Source organism: Labrus bergylta, chromosome 6 (assembly GCF_963930695.1).
Source record: "Labrus bergylta chromosome 6, fLabBer1.1, whole genome shotgun sequence".
NCBI classification, from domain to species: Eukaryota; Metazoa; Chordata; class Actinopteri; order Labriformes; family Labridae; genus Labrus; species Labrus bergylta.
This window is the reverse complement of record NC_089200.1, coordinates 17,547,036-17,565,524: the sequence shown is the minus strand read 5'-3', so window position 1 is coordinate 17,565,524 and position 18,489 is coordinate 17,547,036. Positions and strand designations below refer to the sequence as shown.

General features: G+C 39.4%; 2 protein-coding genes across 5 annotated transcripts in view; both read left to right on the top strand.

Moving 5' to 3' along the window:
* agbl4 (AGBL carboxypeptidase 4) overlaps positions 1–3,110 on the top strand; it is a 257,535-nt gene extending 254,425 nt beyond the window's left edge. Inside the window, exons 12-13 of the mRNA XM_020638952.3 lie at positions 2,359–2,452; positions 2,599–3,110. Of these exons, the coding sequence (XP_020494608.1) occupies positions 2,359–2,452; positions 2,599–2,704 (200 nt within the window). The 3' untranslated portion in view covers positions 2,705–3,110. The remainder of the gene's footprint in view (positions 1–2,358; positions 2,453–2,598) is intronic.
* Positions 3,111–3,261: 151 nt separating this feature from the next.
* On the top strand, positions 3,262–18,488 carry spata6 (spermatogenesis associated 6). Of its 4 annotated transcripts, XM_065955888.1 has the most exons (12): positions 3,262–3,554; positions 4,132–4,269; positions 4,680–4,728; positions 4,857–4,898; positions 5,030–5,151; positions 7,033–7,113; positions 10,291–10,728; positions 12,481–12,583; positions 12,907–12,947; positions 13,328–13,491; positions 15,370–15,443; positions 16,746–18,488. In XM_065955888.1, exons 1-11 carry the CDS (start codon positions 3,465–3,467, stop codon positions 15,404–15,406), a joined length of 1,305 nt encoding a protein of 434 aa, XP_065811960.1. In that variant the 5' UTR covers positions 3,262–3,464; the 3' UTR covers positions 15,407–15,443; positions 16,746–18,488. The 4 variants fall into 4 exon arrangements, with proteins under 4 accessions (XP_065811960.1, XP_020494612.3, XP_065811961.1 ...); XM_020638956.3 differs by lacking the exon at positions 15,370–15,443; XM_065955889.1 differs by lacking the exons at positions 4,132–4,269; positions 15,370–15,443.
* The last annotated feature ends 1 nt before the right edge of the window (position 18,489 follows it).

Sequence of the window (18,489 nt, the reverse complement as noted above, 5' to 3'; positions counted from 1 at the left end):
CGATTCAATTCTGGAAGAAATCTCGGAATCTGTTGAGGAAACGGCCGTATGTATTGAAGTAAATATGTCTGTAAATGTTTTTATTACTATATCTCTACTGCTATATTGTATATTTTGGAGAAACTGTAACGATCGAATTTCCCTCTGGGATTATGAAAGTATTTCTGATTCTGATTCAGCCGTATGTGTTGTAGTAAATGTCCGCAGAGGACCTTAGTGGGAATGGCCTGCGGTGCTGTGCATTCTGGGATTTGGTGTCTTTCATCCACATGAGACCAAGAAGGCACCAACTTCAAAATGTATTTCACATTTCGACTACATATATGACCCAATGTCAATACAGATTCATGTTTCAACGGGTGAAGTATCCCTTTTAGCATTTTCATCCAGGGTCTTATGGGAATTGACTCACTTTTGGAGCCAACCTCAAGTGGCCACTCAAGGAGCAGCAGCTTTTGGCTCTTCTGTGTTGTCATCTTTTCTCGGCCCCTGGTTGCTGCTAGGATTGCACTCTGAAAACACGTCCATGTGTCTAGAATGGCTTCAGATGCCAAAGATCTTTTTGAACTATCTCACATAGTTTATCTGTAGTTTTACCTTGACCAATCAGAATCATCAGCCAGCAGCAAGGAGACAAACTGTGAAACCACACACACGGACACACGGACACACACACACACACACACACACACACACACACACGGACACACTGGGCGTTTGGCCTGATGCAGGACTCACAGACAAACCTCCAGATGGGGTGTAAACAGACTCTGGAGTCGTGTGGAGAGTGGTGCCATCATCCTACTGGGTAATAAATGAAATCCTGTTTAGACTCATGAACATACGCACAAACACTCCCTCGAAGGCCAAGGTGACAGACTCTTTACAGACAGGTTTGCTTGCTTATTCACAGGCTTTACCAGGTGCACCCCTTTGTTTGTGTGAGTTTCAGTGTGTGTGCTGCTTAAACTATCGAAAACAACAAAACCAAAAGTGTACGCCCAAACACTCAATCCAAACCAAGAATGGATGGTTTACAAGTTAATAGCTTTTGGACAACCAATTTTTTTTTTTAACCTTTATAGCAACCAGGATGTATGTAGCTGGTCTTTCTTTGATCATTGTGAGAAATAGGAAAAGAAAAATAGAAAATGTCTGAATCTCAATCTTTATAAATAATCTTTGTTGGTATGTCAGTTGTTTCAATCACACAGTTGTGACAGATTGATAGCCCAGGACATGACAGACCGTATCTGAGTATCAACAAGGTAATGACAAGGGAAAGTGACAGATTATGTCTATGTGTTGCTCCATCATTCTGCAGTGTGGTAAAGAATGGAGGAAGCTAAACATCAATGACACCAGACAGAGAAAAAAACCTCTGTATTTGGGTTTGTTTTGAATTGGAATCTATCAAACAATATGTATGTGCAATCTGTGGAGATGTAGACTGATGAAATAAGAAGGCGTATGCCTTTCAGGTTTTATAGATGGATTGGCAGCTGATATAGGGGGATTTTTCAATGCACTCGCCTCAGTGACTAGATGAGATTTAATTCTACTTTAGAAACACTGTTCTTATTTATCTGTATTTACTATATCCTCTCTTGGTGATTGGGAACATTGTAGCATTCTTCGGTTCTCCACTTGTTCATTATCTGAACCTGATTGTCATCATTACTTGCTCTGCTACTCTAATGATCGCAGGCATAGCAACAGCACTCATAGACGCACAGCTGTTTTATAAAAGCAGAGAAGTTATTGATAGTGTCCCTAATGTAGTGAGGGACAATTGGGCCGGGATATTATGTGCACTCACCTTTGAATTTAAATAGGTTTTGGTGTAGGCATATGAGTAATTGCTTTTGTGTGATTCATACCAGCATCATGTATTTAGCTGATGTGAGAGAAATGCATGTGATTTAGCCTCACTTAAATCACATCGCACCTTGTTGTGCCTTGAGGATTTACACTGCTCATTTCTTGTGGCTTGTCCCCCATAGGTATGAAATGTGCAGCAGAGAGTGTGTTTTTCATGGACTGGGGGTGAGGGGTGTTGCTGTTGATGTAAACAGCTGCCCTTAAGGAGCAGTTACATTAAACCGAACAGTTCAGTTAGCTTATGACCTGTAAAACCAAAATAATGAGCTGAAAATGCTACGATGCTCTTTTGAATGGAGACACCCTGCAGAGTGGGATGAGAGTTTGCAGTTTTGAGGTTCACTTCACAGTGCAATGAGATGACTATGAAACTCTTCATAGAGGTCCCTGTCTACATTAAAGCCACTGATCTAAAGAATGTTTTGACCAAATGTAGTTTGCCTCATCAAAAGACTTTCAGCTTTAACTTTTCCTCAGACATGAAACTGGGAAGGAATGTTGCTCGCACCTTCCTAGATTACTACAAACTCAACAACCTCATCAGGGACAACAGGCCAACTCACATCCAAAGGTAATTTAGCATGAGAATATTCATATATTTTAAAAGGAAATCAATAACCCCAAAACATTTTCACTTATGGGTGTCCTTACATGCAAATGAACCTTTGTTAGTCCATACTGTCTCAGTTATTCATATTAACATGTTATTGTGTCCAGTTCTGAGGTGAAGTCCCAAACAGATGACAGTAACGGAAAGGACGATGGCGTTGGAAGAGACGCGGCAGACAGAGAGATGGAGAAGTGCCAGGGTGTCAGGCACTAGACAGACGGACAGATGGATCCAGACTGAGCATGTATAAAACACGGAGCACTGTAGCAGGAGGATCCTTCACACTTCATTGCCTTTAAAGCTCCACATCTCTGCAGCTATAAAGACTTATTTTCACAGATTTGTAACAGTGGGACGACTGGGACTTGAAGGATTAACTTCGGAACAAGTTTTCTCCTGGGTTATTTGACTATAAGCTATGAAATGTGTGTGACTGTAAAATTTGGACTATTGAATTCCAAGGAAAGACAATTTGCATCTGAGGCCTTCATTCAGCAGCTCTTTATTATTTAAGCAGTTGTAAATAATAGCATGCTTCCCCTACATTAACTTATTTATGACTGCATTGCGTGTTTTTATGGTGATGATTGATCATTAAACACATAATTTCGACTCATAACTGCTTCTCTCTTTTAGCAATATGAGGCTGAGGAACATATGACAGCTTTGATATACCCTATAAACTTATTTCTATTGTATTTTTTTGAATGTATAGATTTCTCTGTTTTTATGTCTTCTTTGTGTCTATTTTTGTTGTCGGCTAATGCTCAATTGCACGACTCAAATGCAGATCTCGAGGCTTTTATACAAAGATTTTGAACAAAAGTGAACGTAGCAGCTCTAACTGTGATTATCAGCTCAAATCTGAGGATGAGTGCAGAGAGAGCTTTGATTGGCTCCTCCTCCGTCACATGACCACACATCCGCTCTGTGACTGTTGCTGTTATGACAACGCACTGCGAAAGTTGGATGAATGGCTTCAGTGAAGAAAAAGAGCCAGGTTTCCTCCTCTAAAGTGCGCCAGAGGTCTCTGTCATGTACCGTATACTTGGACGTTCATAGAGTAAGTGCGTGCTAATGCTGCTCCTTTGCTACAAAACACTCAGACTGACCTGGTAATGTAGCTTATTAAAAATAGCTCGCTGGCTTACATCCTCTTCCTCTTCCCTTAACGTTTCCTGACGCTTCCTCCTCAGGGGCGACGTCAGCTGCTGCAACTTGTAGCAACTATCGTGATGAATTATAGATCCTGTTAGCAAACTACCAGATCTAACGTGTGCCCTTCAAATTCATTTTCTTATATTGACCTGCAGTGCACTTCAGTGGGTCCATGGTCTATCCCTTTGGTCTCTTTTCAAATACAATTAGAAATTAATTTGTCTTGCGTTTTTTGTGCAGGCTGAAGTATAATTTGCTCTGTTTTCCTGTTTGGTTGAAGTTAAATGCCCTGCTGATATTGATACCTCTGCTGTGAATCACTGACTGACCACAGAGTAGTTCAGACTCCTGATGTATAATCAGGGCTATTGTTGTTTTTTTTTACATTGTTGACACTAGTCTGATAGGAAACAACATCAAACATAAAAATGCTGACATGATGCCACCACAGCAGTCACCATGTTAATATTGTTTGTATGCAGGTTACATGTCCAGATGTGCTCCTGTCTAAAAAGAAGGATCTCTACCTCAGTGTGTGTATCATGGGCCAGTACAGGAAGACCCCCTGTTTGCTACCTGTGTTTCCTTTGAACTTTCACCACAAAATGGTATTTTTCAAGGTGAGAGTGGCTGTATATATTAAATGAATAAGCTGCTTCCATTACATCATCAGACAGAATAATCACATGAATATGGCAATTTTTTTCTTTCAGATTGAGCGAAAGATCAAGCCTACTGTAATCCTACTAATACCTATACAATACTTAGTTTACAAAAGTGTCGTAGGCCTGTACCTCTCTTTTCTCTCTATTTGTTCCATTTAAATTATTGCAAATTTGGTGAAATGCCGGCTTTTACTGACTTATTTTAAAGCTTAAGTTTTCAATCTAGCAAACCTCCAATTTTAACATTACTGCCTCAACTCCATAAAAAAGGCCTTCTTTTCCCTTGAGAGAATGACAGAGACATGCTGTCTGGCTGGTCTTGTTATAAGTATTGATCGGCTTTTGTCTGTACTCTGTTGAACTAGACTTTCCCTGGCGTGGTTGACCCTGCTGATGTTGCTGACCTCCTTGAAGGTAAACAGCCGTCTGGGATTTGCTTCTTCATCTTTTAGTCCTAAATCCTCTACTATTCAAGCTTCTAGTCTATTAGCCATGATACTGATCATTAGCTCACAATCTATTTGTGCTTTCCTTCCTCTTAGCTGACACAACATCTTTTGAGCTGATTCAGTTGGTGCCTCCAGGTATGCTTTCTGATGATGCCTCGTGGTCATTTAAAGTCTTCACTTAATCTAGTCATTACGCTGCAAAAACCTGACATCTAACTTGGATTTTGCATATGTTTGTTTGCTGTTTTGTCTTGTCTGTTTTTAAGAGGGTGAAATCCTTGCTACAATGGAGGAGAGCACAAGAGATTTCTTGTACCCTGAATCTGCACTGAGCTCCAGAGAAGGAACTGCAGAGAGAGAGATACTGATGAAGAGATCCTCCTTCCCTGTAGGCTATTTTTCATTTATCCTTTATTGTATTTCTTAATCCTGTATCCAAAATCAGCACCTATGGTTCGGTATCACTGAATTTTATCAGTCCCACACCTGATTAGCGTATCAATTTTAATTGCAATTATGTAGTTTTGTTTTCAATAATAAGGGGTTTTAGTCCTTATGACCTGGTGAGAAAACACCCAAGTCTTTTTTTTTTTTTACAAGAAGTTTTACTTACTTACTTACTAGGTACCAATGTGGAATTTAGTTTCAGATCCTAATCCAATGTGAGCCTATATTCCGCCAATTTCTAAGAATGTCATATTTAAATAAGTTTATGAGTCATAAAGTTACTCACTAAGTGTAATCAGGAAGACATATTTATCAAGTGACTGACTCAAACGTACAGCTAAGAGTTAAAGTCACTTCACATGTTTCCTCAGAGAAGAAATAGCAAATCAAAGAAACACATGTATCCTGTATCTGCCTCATTGTACACTCTATACACATCCTTACACTTTAGTTACCATATGGTATTCTTCATGAATTGTGTGCAATCTTTGATGTCAAGCAATTCTAAATCATTTTTATAAACCATGGCTGAAATGAATACTAGACTTTACTGCTTGACATTCAGCTCTTGGTAAACCACTCAAATCAGAGACTTGAAGAATTCAGTGCCACATCTGATGCTGACAGTAACATTGCATGGACAGCCATACGTAGTAAACAAAATGAATGTCAAATAGAGTTTTATATTTTTAAACCTTTTAAGCAAAAGCATAAAGATGCAACAGCCTAACGAATGTTTTTTTAATGCAAATAAATAATCCAACACAATATTATCCTTGTTAGTGCTGATGCATTATTCCTCAAAGACAATGATGTTTTCTAACAACCACATGGAAAACTGTTGTTTTACCACAGTCATTGAACCAACTTAAGAGAACTCCGCACTCCTAAAGTGAACAGTGTTTTCAAGTCTGAGGATATTTGATAAACAACCTTACTTCTCAAATTTACCAATAGGAGTTTGAAAAGTGAGGGACTTTTTGTAAACAGCAGTTTTTTTTATAGAGATACGGCTAGGTGTTTATATTTTCCTGCTTGCAAATATGCCTAAGGTACTCCACACTGAAGGATTTGTTAAAGGAGGGATGTTAACAGATGATTTTAAAATGTTCACATGTCACAGTGACCCCGCACTCTGCTCACATGTGATCCTGCTTGATTGGCACCAATATTACACGTGTCACTCTTAGACTGGAGATAGAAGATTGTTGCTTCCTCAAAGTGAGTCTCCTTGTAGTCACTGTGGCTCACCTGTCTGTGCACATGACAGGCAGGTACACTACCAAAGCAAACCAGTTTAAAAACACTGGCTTTTCTACGACTAAAATGAAGTGATGTGTTCAGAAAAAAGTCACATTTTTACTGAAAGAGCTGTCAACAGCATTTGCAATGCAAACTGAATAGAGAACTTTTTTCAACATTGGTCTTACTCCTCTTCTTATATTATCACTTTCTTTCTCTACCTCTTTCTCCTCTTCCTTTCATTCCTTCATCTCCCAGTGGCTTTCTATCCTCCCCTTCTCCTCAAGGGCACTAACTGGCATATTGAAATGTCTTTAAACAGCAGTCCCCCTCACCGTTGTTTTTTTTGTGTTTGTGTTTGAGGCCTACATAGCAATTTAGATGTCTCTCTCCAAATGCCATATTATTTAAACATCACTGGAGCCTTATTCTTTTTTGCAATTAGTTTTCCTCAAGCCAGGCGTAGATTGAAGATTTGTGCTTGTAAATTGGTGTCTCAAGCAGTGCTGTTATCTGTCCCTTTTTCTTCATCTCCCTGTTAAAGGTGTTGTGTTTGGTCCCATTGTCACTCTTCCTCTAGGGAATCGCCCCCAGAGTGGAGTTTACCACCACATCAGTCATCGAGGAGAGTAATGGGAGAGACAACTGTCCTGCCTCACCTGTAAGTGTGTCCTTCTTTTTACATTTCATATATCTATGCATTACCACCAAACACTTACTATTTACAGTTTTCTGCCTTCCTTTTACTTTATGTCTTATGTCATTAGGGTCATTTTCTTTACACATGCTTTTATCTGTCAATAGTCTCTCATAACACCTCAGTCAATCATAAGTTAAGTAAACATTGCATTTATCTGCCTTCAGAATTTCTACCATTTTAACACAATAATACAGATGCATACTCTGTTAGTGTTGACCACAAAAGGGAATAGTTCATCTCTAGAGGGTTCTAATGAGTGGTATCGCTCACCATCAGATTTGTCTGTTTCCACCATATAGATCCACATTCTATAGTTGCCATGGCTACTGCATCTATCTATCCATACTGGCAGTATTTCAAGGGTATCTCTCCTCTCCTTGTGAATGTAATTACAGGAAAGCAGATCAGTGATGCTGATAGTGGGGCGCTTCTCACATCTCTAACTAGCTGGGAGTTTTTACACAATTTTTTTGCCTTGAACCAGTCACTCTGCCTTTCTTTTTTCTTTTCTTTTTTTTTTTTACAATGACTATCCCAGATGAGGGTCGCCTGTATCTCTGACACTGTGTCCTCCTAGGTTTTAACTCTTTTTCTTTGTCTGTCTGTTTTTCACTTGTGTGGACACTCTCAAGTTTTGTTCCGTGACATGTACCCATCCTGTCTTGTAATTTTCAATTTAGAGTAAAGTAAATGACCTCAAATATTTGTCTGTTTTGACAATATTTTTTTACTCAAGCTTTCATCAAAAGCGCCCAAAACGCCCAGGTCTAGCTCCTGAGCTGTGAGGGTTTTCTGCTTTTTCTTTGTTCTGCACTATCAGACAAAATGCAAAATGTCTAAATGACCTTAGTCCCAAAGAGGTTGTGGTGTTAATTTTCATTTGTAATTCAAACTCTTAGTCAATAATATACTGCAAAGTAATAGATAACGGATACATTGAACCTACACCTACATAATCCGGGCTTGATTCATGTGAGGTGTAAGATTGTCAAAATGTTCTTACAATCCAATACTTTTTGATACCACATGTTTTAAAACTAAAAAATCTGTTTTTTTTAATGAATGATTATCTAAAAAAATACTGGCACTCGAAACAAATTACAGATATTCAATCTCACTTCAACCAAAAACATCCGCAGTCAAAAGAGATGGAGCCTTTTCTGAATTGTACAAATACTTTCTCAACATTGTGCAATTTAGACCGTTTGTAGGAGTTGTGTTGTAATTTTGGGTAATTGGAAACAATAAATATCTCATTATTGAGTGTCTAGGATTTCTATTTTTTGTTGTTGTTGTTGTTGTATCAAAACAGGTATCAGTGTAATTTGATAATAACTAGTATCATATCTACATTTAAAATTCAGGTATCATAACAAACAAGGTCAGGTGTGTGTATCGAGGTGATTTCAGCAGATGTATACTGGAAGGGTAGAATAATGTTCTGATTCTGGACAGAGGAGGAGTATTAAAAAAGAAAGAAATAACAGTGAGGAAGAGATCTTTCACAACCGGTCCTGTTTGTAACATGTGATCCATCACACAGCGGTTGGCATGTTTTGCCAAAAACAATACCATGCATTTCCCAGGTGTGGTAACCTAAGCTGAGCCATTTGTTTAAATGGGATGTCATTGACAGGGAAGCAGATTGTCAGAGTGTTCTCCTGGCCCCTCGGGGAGATGTCTGGATCAGAGCACTGCTGTGGCTGTCAGACAGTAGAATTTCTCAATTTTCTTTATCCTAATGGCTCCTCAGCATACGCTTTTCGCTCACTGTCTGCCCACCCAGCTGACAAACCCTGTCCTGATATAATAGAGATTTAGAGTGATACCAACTCCCACAAAAAAAACTCTGAAAATGAAGAGACCAATAAACAGGTTTGAACAATGTCCTAATCCTTTGCAGAGTATGATGCTCCCATCTCTTGTTAGTTTTCTTCATTCCTATTTTAATAAAGTTTTGAATCCAAAAGTTGTTTGAAACCATGGCAGCAGTTGCTCTTTGATTTTGACCATGACTGCATAATGGATGTTGTTTTTATCATTTAACTTAGAAAAACTGTGAATCACAGCTGCCAGCATTATATTATCTTTGTTTTATATTGATTAATTGAATCTCGACATCAAAGACTTGAAATAAGTAGTGGAATTTAGAATACATTAATTGCTGGATCCAAATGGAAATTGCTTTAGATGTTTACTTGCTTTGCCAGGAGCACGTGTCCAGACTAGTTCAACAATTCACCCCTCAGAAGCTGATTCAGACAAAATGTTGTAAATGGGTCCATACAATGTGTGTACACTCTTAGTCTAGTTATTGTTAATCAGCATCCCAAGCTGCGCTGACCAGTGTCTTTAACACCACACCAATAATGGCAATAGCAGCTGATCAAATCAAAAGGCCTTCACAGCTCTGTTGGCGACAGGAAAACAGACCGACTCTCAGTCGTCGTCCAGAGACGAACAGACAGAAGAGCTGAGAGAAGTCAGAGATGGTGGTAGATGTGTGGGTGGGAGAACATACTTTACTTAATTCCATTAAATGAGACCATCCGCAAATGGCAGCCAAGATGAGGATTTAGTCATCACTTAGTTTCTTTTAAAAATAGTTTAAATGTTGTGTGATCTCCCTTATTAGCATTTAGATTATCTTTGTTTTACAGCCAGGTAATGCCTCTTTATCATATTAGACTGGAGACAGCCATCAAATGCAATTAACATTTTATCTTAACGTATTTATCCCTGGTTGGCATTACCTGCAGGAAGGGGGTTATTGCATCTGAGCACAATGTTAGTGGCCATTAGAGTTATTGAAGTAATTCTGCAGTGGTGGTCTCCATGGCAGTGCTGACTGAGAGAGCTGCTGTTGTTGTAACACTTAAGCTGAATGATTTAGCTAATGGTTAAGTCCACGGAGAGCAACGTCTTTGTCGAGAGTGAGAATGAGAGCAGCTGCCTTAATGGCTAAAACAGCTGACGCTTGTGTTAAGGAAAAACATTTCGGTCTGTGGAGAAATCTAAACTGCTGAGACAAATGTTATGTGTCAACTTAAAACGGGGACTGGTGAGAGTTGCTTAACATGTTAGAGCAACATATCAATTAATTCTTTCTTTCTCTTATATTCTATTCCTGTACTGTAGGTGTGCTTTTCTCCATTGAGGTCATCTTTAACCTCGTCAAAAGAGGGTGCAGTAAAGAAGTCTTCTCCACTGAGGGTGCATTTTTCCAAGATAGATGACGCAACCTGTGTCACTTCAAAGTGTGGGAAGGAAGAGCTAAATGTTGGTGCTAGAAGTCCAAACTCTGCAGCTCTCTCAACATCCAGACGCTCCCCATCTTCAAAATCAACCAGCTGCAATCCCCAGAATAAGAAGAAGGAGAGAAAACAGGCTTCTCCCAGAATTTCTGTGGACTCTGGCTACCAGCTGCCGACAGTTTCCTCAAGGACACGAGCGTTATCCCCTTACACCCACCGCAAGATGTGCCAGCTTTCAGAGGACGCCCGGCAGAGGCTCAGCCATCTCCAGCTGGGGCCTCACCACTTCAGGAAGGAGACCGAAAGCCAGCAGCCTTTCTTGGTTTGTTACGCCACTTATTAGACTTTTTTTCCCCCAAACTGAAGGCAGATGACAAAAAAAAGAGTGCTGTGATGGTTTGTTTAATGCTGATAAAACACGTGTTCAGTGGACAGGGGTTACAAAATTAATGGGATCCTGAATAGATGTAGTTCAATCCTCAGTGGGAGCTTCCCAAATTTTAACATCATCTAGCAGGCAGATTAAGTGGAGGGTTATAATAAGAGCGCAGTGTTAATCTCTTTACCTGAGCCGTTAATGGATTTTGACGTCATGAAAATGTTTCACGATGTGTGCGTGTAATATGGCCTATTATCCTCTTTTAGGGGCCTGAGTGTGCTTTAATAGCACACATGCTGGATTTAGGCTGGTACACAGTTATTTGTTAACACTTTAATTATGGCTGTATCATTGATATAAGAGATTAGCGTATAAAAGGGAGTGATTTTCTGATCACACAGCCTTAGGGAATAAACACTTGATGGACAAGAACAGCACACCCTCTGGTTCTGAGCCCCTCCCTCGCTGTGCTCCCAGATGTATTTCTGCTTCTTCATTTACATCCAATCTAATCCTGAGGTATGACTATCAGAATCCACCAGCATGTAGGTATTAAAAGAAATGATTAGGTTCCCCACTTGTTTGTTTTTGTCACACACATGAATGGAATTTACTGGAATACAACAGGCGTTTTATTAGAGAGAGGAGCGTGTTTTCCCCTCGCTGGTTTTCCCAGGGGAATCTTCTGTCGACAATTAACCCTCGTAATTGAGAGTCAAGCTGCAATTAACAAATAGATACCTAATGAAGTAGTTTAGCCCCATTGTGAATGCATTATCAGTGTGTGTTTCAGAGCCTTAGCTCCCTGTTTGTTTGTGAGAAGGGAAGCTCATCCCTGCACAAACCCAAACTAGGTTCTTTGAGAATTTTCTTTTTTCAGCAGCTTTTCCACATTGCCACAATATAGCAGACAAAACATTAGTCTGTTTTTGTCATGGCATTTCGACTATGTCATTGGCAGACTGTGATTGATACATGTGTCAGTATCAAGATACTGTTATAATGTGAGGAAAATAATACACCTCTCTAAAGGCTTGAGTGCAAAATCCACCTCACTGTGCATATGTTTACTATGTAGATGAACTCTTTCAAACTACAACATTGTTATAAAGGACCAACAGGGTTTCCCATGCACAGCTAACCTACATACTCTTGATTGATTCAAGGAATATACAATTAGGCAATGAATAAATAATCTGCTGAATACTAAAGACAACTTTCCTGTGACTTTCCTGTGAGGGAACAACACATTTCGCCTGTAGCTTCCACAGGTTTGATGAAGGCCCTCATGAAGGCCACAAGCCGAAACATGTCGCTCTAACGTGTTAATAAAGTTGATCTTCATACTACAAGTGTTGCTGGAGCATTTAGACCTCTTCCACAGGTTGGCCCAGCATAATCACACAGGTGTGTTAAAAATACATACATTTGATACACGCTATAGTTTTTGTTTGAGGTTATGACACTGAATAATCTATATTAGTGGTGATCAGTCACGTGACCATATGTATTAAACACACCTGTTAATGCCCATGTGATTAAGCTGGGTGAACCTGAGGAAGCCTCAGACAAAATGTGTTTTTCCTTCACAAAAAAGTCACAGTGAAGACATTTTCAGTGTGCAGCGTATTATTTTCAACATTGTAATGTTTTGACAGCATATAGTTTTTTCTGCTGTGTTGTGTTTTATGCCAGGTGCCTCGCTGCAGCAGTGCCTCATGGATGGAAACTCCTCCTTTCTCTCCTCAGAGCGGTAGCATGAATCGACAGTCTGTCAGCTTAATATCTGATCACACAGGTAGGCCTTAACACATTCAAAAAGTCAAACATACTGATACACACCTAAAGCTGTGCTGTACCTGTACTCCTGTGCTGAAGAAATGTTGTCGTATTTTAGCTCATTGATGTATTTTAGGGTATCAGCAAAGGCTGATAACATTGCTGTTTATTTTTTGTGATATTGAACAAAAACCAGAAGCAACCTTTAGTATAGACACAAAAATGTAATCTCTGTACATCTATGTGTTAAATAAATAGGGTCTATGTCTGGTCGATGTTATGTCGTTTGACATTTGAGGTTTTAGCTTTTATAAAACATCCTGCTTGTCTTTGTTGTTGTAGATTCTTCTCTCCTGGGGAGTTACAGACCAAAAACAAACAGAGTAAGTCTGATCATAGCATTTTATCCAGAGCTGTTTGGCAGAATGGACTATTCACGTACTACATAGGTTTCTCTCTAGTCATGGCCACTGTGTCACTACATAAACAAAGTCAAAGACTCATATTTAAAACTATAAACTCACACAAAAATACATTCTAATTAACCATTTCATGAGAGCTAATTTTCACACTCTGCCCATTTGTCCTAAATTTTGTTGACAAATACACAAAGCTGAACCATATAAATTAGCATTGACAGTGAGATTTTTAATGTTATTTTATTTCAATTGGTTTTGCAAAGCTCGAAGACGTACCAAATTGCGTGAGATTAGTGGTTATAACTTAAATAACTTTATTTCTGTTTCCTTGTGACCTCTTGCAGGTGAGTTCAGGTTCCGTCAGGGTCCACTTGTCTCCAGAGACACAGTTTAGACTTAAAGCCCAGACTGAAAGCCCAAAAGTGCGAGGTGCTGCCTTATCTAAGTCAACCCTGACCACATCAGAGCCCAGAAGTCCCGTGAATCTCAGCCACTCCCTCAGGGAAAGGTAAAAATCTGTAGATAATTTTTTTAAAGGTCAAACATTATGCAAAATACACTTCACCATGTTTTTCCAACACTAATATGTGTCCCTGGCCTGTCTATAAACCCCCTAATTGTGGGAAAAATCCATCCTCTACGTCTTTTGCCTGCTCAGCTTTTCAGAAAATATGTTCTCAAACAAGCCGTCAGGCGATTTTCCCTTTGTGACATCACAAATAGCATTAACCCCTCCCCCAGGTGGGTTGATACTCCCACAGCTAGATGTTTGTTCTGCCCTCTGAGTCTGCCTTCTCACTTATAACAATCGGGTAATGTTCAAGAAAGCCCAAGCCACTCAAGCCCTTCCGTCAAACAAGACTCCTTTGCATTTAAAGCTACAGACACAGAAACAGCCTGTTCTGAGCAGGGCTGACATAAACCCTTTTCACACATACAGAAATCTCCTGAAAAACTCTGGAGATTTGGCTACCCGGATGGGATTTAGGCTATGTGTGAACACAAACAGCCTAATTTTTCACGCAGACTTTACCTGGAGTTTCTCCGGCCAGACCCCTAGTAATTTTTCCACAGAAAGTCTGAGTGAGCTGATGTCTAAACCCGGCAGCATATACACCGGAGATTTCAACTCGAGCCAATGGGAAGAGAATGACGTTTATATACAGTGACTGCCTAAAGTGTCTGCACTAAGAAACCATCCCTTTTTCTTTTTTTTTTAAGAAAAGAAAATCTGTTGATGATTTATTTGTTGCATTTGTGGATGTGTGCCCGTGACATGTATTTATCTACATGGTGACCAGACAAACTATGATCTCCGTGCACGTAATTAAACGGCTGCATTATGTTTTCTGTTCGTCATTATGTTGTTCTCCGCTCTTCTGTGGATGTTGTCATTCCATTGGATAACACAGAGCATTGATATAAAGGCAAATATTCTCATTATAACGTCGTGTAGCGGACTCTGTTGCTTCGGCCATTACTTCTGCGTTGTTTATTTAGGTCACGTCTTACATCGGGAAATACCCCGATCCCCCTCCTCTCTGACAGGGATAGTCCCCTGCTGTGAGGAGCATATGTGAACGGCTAGGTCGGGAGAATCTCCAAAGAAGTCCTCCTGTAATTATCTAGATATTAGCCGGAGTGCATATGTGAAAATGGCTAAAGAGAGGGTTTTAGGTATCATCAAATTCAGGATCAGAGTAAATTTTGAGCAAGAAACTTCACAGACATGTTTCGGGCACCTCTGAGACTTATTTATTGTTGAAAAGGAGGATAGTATGTGACCTTTCACTCTAAATATTTGTGGTAAAATCAAAAACACTTGTAAATATGAAAAATACTTTCTGCAGTTGATGGTGTTTTATCAAAGACTGGTGAAAATTAAGGGCCAGTGGTAATTTGCATGGTTGTTTAAAACTGTCCATTGTAGAAAATTGTATATTCAGATGGAGATCAGTGAAATGCTCCAAGCGTCTCCTCAAAGACCTGAGTGTTTTTTTTCTGGCCAATATAAAAACAGGAGAAACAGCATCTAAGCCTTTTTCTCGCTGTGTTTGTCCTGAAATTCTTCTGATCCATCTGTGTACTTCATTGGTGTTTGTTCAAAAGATCTTAAAAGTACCACAGGCACCTGTATGAGTTTCCAATTACAGAATACGGCAAATATGTGCCAGTCCCAAGAGACGTTAGTCATACACTGCCGCTGCTACATGTACGAGTGTGTCTCGCCTATTCTTTAATTTTGATCACTCTTGACAGGCAGGATGAATTCTCCACCACCCCTTAAATTATGGAAGCTGATGTCTTGTCATGTTTGTTCATTATGGAGAGGGGAGGCAGAGAGCAGGGAAAACAACGAGGAAAATGGTATTGATTTGTGTTTCAGCTCGAGTCTGATGCATTTGACCCGATGCACGCTTTAATACATTCAGAGAGACCTTGTCATCGATCATGGCAGCTGTGAGTTAAACACACCGAGGGGACAGATGTTCTGTTTTGTTTGTTTGTTTGTCTCCGCTCTCCTTTCCCCTTCCCCCCACACCTCAGTCCATAAGTAAACATTAAAATCAATAGACAATCTTAAACTGCAAAGTAAATTGTAGGAAATGAATGATACTTTTCTCTCAATTGAAAACGCGGCAGGAGTTGCAGGGCGGGAGATTAGAGCAACTCTTTGTAGATTCCCTGCGGCAGGCAGAGGGGCACGTCTTACCACGAATCTTTGATCTATAAAGAAAATGACAGATGTCAGTGGCAGCGTTTGCTCCCTAAGCCCTGAAGTCTCAGTCTATTCATGTCTCTGGATGATTTGTCCTTGATGACTTTTTGAAGCAGGTAGCAAGTTTATCAGATTACAGATGAAAAGCTTCCATTCCCACACTGTGAGCCCGGCCAAGACAGCAGCCAGTCAGACAGATGGTCATCACCCCGCAAATCCGAACAAATAGACGAGGATGAGAAGCAGTATGGGCGTTTATTACTGTTCACTTCTGTCTGTCTGTCAGAGCACATTCATTTCATAACTTTCTGTGGACAAGTTACAGACACTGTACTGTATGGATGAAGCACATTTAAGTGTCCTATTGAAATGCACATCTGGTTCTGCTACTCGTGAAATGATTTCCTTGTGTTTTTTCCAATAAAAGACAGAATGTAAAAGAACCAACACTAACGTGTCGATGGAGGAAACACTTTGATGTGTTTGAAAAGATTTCACAAGTCTGTTTATCAGTGCACTGAAAGTTTGTGTCAGGCAAATATTATGATAGTTCCAGCTTTGCATTCACATCCACATCTTGTGTGATGTTACAGCACAGACTAGTGGACAAAAGGAATCTGTGTCAGAACATCTGTATGAAACATTGTGAGGATAGATAGATCAATTTAAGTCATTTTTAAAAGTAAGAACGTTCTCTTGTGCCATATTGATGCACTGTGTTTTCTATCATTGTAACTTATTATGTTGTTTCCTGGAGTGTTGATGGGTCATTGTATTTATAGATTATAGTTTTTGTCCTTAAACCACATTTCTGCCAAATTCTCAATCTGTTGCAAATTCAACCAAAGATTTTAATCTTTAATCTTAGTTGACTTTCAGGGGTTCCAGTCATCAGGTTGGAAATTACTGGATTAATTGATGAAGCAAATATTTTGAATTATAACCCTTATATGGTCACAATACGTTTTTTTTCTAATAAATAAGGCTTTGTGTCAGCACATGTTAAGTAAGGTATAGTTCTTAATGTCCCTTTTTTTTTTTAGGCTCTCGACCAGCCAGCTCAGTCCATCCTACTGGGAAATCCACAGCCGTGTCCAAAGGATCTTACAGACACACAAAACTACCAGGGACCACCAAGTGATTTTTGACCTTTGACCTTTACTGATCTGCCGACATGGTGACCAGACAAACAACTGAGATGTCAATACAAAGATGTTTTACTGTTGAACCATTCATGCTAACAATGTTGTTACTTTAAACTTAAAAACAGGTACTGGTATTTAATACACATACACACATTCACAAACCCTCTTAACCTCATGATTTTAAAATACAGTGAGCCAAACCATCTCACACACATTTATCTCACTTCGATGTTTATTTAAATCTCAAACTATCCCAGGCACCTGCTGAGCTGTGCTTGTCGTTGTAGTTACTCTTTGAAAAGGCAGAGAATTTGTTGGGGTTACGCTCAAAAGCAAAGAAGCGCTGCTTCCCTCCCACCCGTCAGCTGGGCTGTTTTTTTTTTCTAAAACGCCCTGTTGGTGAAAACCAAACAGAGACGTTCTAATTTCTCTAAAGCCTTGTGTGAAATTGGCTCGGGTACAAAGAAGCTACATACGTGTGTGTGTGTGTGTGTGTGTGTGTGTGTGTGTGTGTGTGTGTGTGAGAGAGGAGGCGACATGGTGGATGTAAGCTGCAGCTGTTAAGGGCTCATCTCTCACAACACAAAAGAGAGACAAGAAGGTAGCCAAGAGCCACCGATGGGAGCCAGCAGCTAAAAGCGACTGAAGAGATTTAAGAGAGAGAGGAGGAACAAAAGAAATACTGAATCAAAGAGAAGAAGACACAAAGCATGGAGCCTTAACATAATCATTCAGTGTTACACTGAAATGTCTTGAACATTATCAATCAGACGGTTGACGGTATGAAGGTTGTATGCGCTCATTGCAGGTTATCTGCTCTTTGTAATGAACTTCATGTCAGGTAGTATTTCTTCTACCAGGAGCTCAGTTAAATATTTATCAGTGTTTGTAAAGTAAAATGCAGTGATGTTTTGCACTTTTATAACTGCTACTCAAGGTTTCATTTTATTCTGAAGGATGCCAAATGTAAAAAAAAAAGTTAGATTATTTTACAGATGACTGATCAGGGAATTATAGAAGTTTTTTTTTTTGCAATGCAAGTAAATTTGCAGTCAGGACCAAATCATCATCTTGTATTATTTTTTCTCATTGAGTTATATTGACCATGTTCCCATCCTTAGCGGAAAAATGTCCCATTTCCTACGTAACCAGTCAGATTGTGCTGCTCACTCAAAAGTTACATTGAAAATGTTTGTTTTCTTACAGCGATTTAAAATGTGCCTCATGTGTTCATCCTCTGACTGCGTACAGTTTGTTTCCCAAATGATATATCAGATTTAACATTGTTGTTTTGGTGTCTGATTTCACTGACTATTTTAAATCTTCATTGAACTATTCCTAACCCAGTGAGCAGTTCATGTTAGATAGCATTTTGTCACTTTGTAAACACATGAATTCACTCATTTGAAAATGTATTCTATTTTAAAGACAGTATTATATGATAAATATCCTTCAAACTTTGTTTGCTTTTAATTGTAATATGAAGAGAAGTGATATATTTTCAATGTATAATTGTGATCGGGCACATTTTTCAGTTTTGGTTATAAACGACAACATCGTGGCTTCTTATCCCACAGGACAGTTTGAGCCATACTTTCAAAATGTGATGAGTTCATTAAAGGATATCATTGACAAACATCAG

Excerpts from the sequence above, each read along its gene's own strand:
- spata6 (XM_020638956.3), top strand. The coding sequence starts at position 3,465 with ATGGCTTCAGTGAAGAAAAAGAGCCAGGTTTCCTCCTCTAAAGTGCGC. Across the intron at positions 5,152-7,032 it reads TGAAGAGATCCTCCTTCCCT|GGAATCGCCCCCAGAGTGGA; the intron begins GTAGGCTATTTT and ends CTCTTCCTCTAG. Across the intron at positions 12,584-12,906 it reads CTTAATATCTGATCACACAG|ATTCTTCTCTCCTGGGGAGT; the intron begins GTAGGCCTTAAC and ends TTGTTGTTGTAG.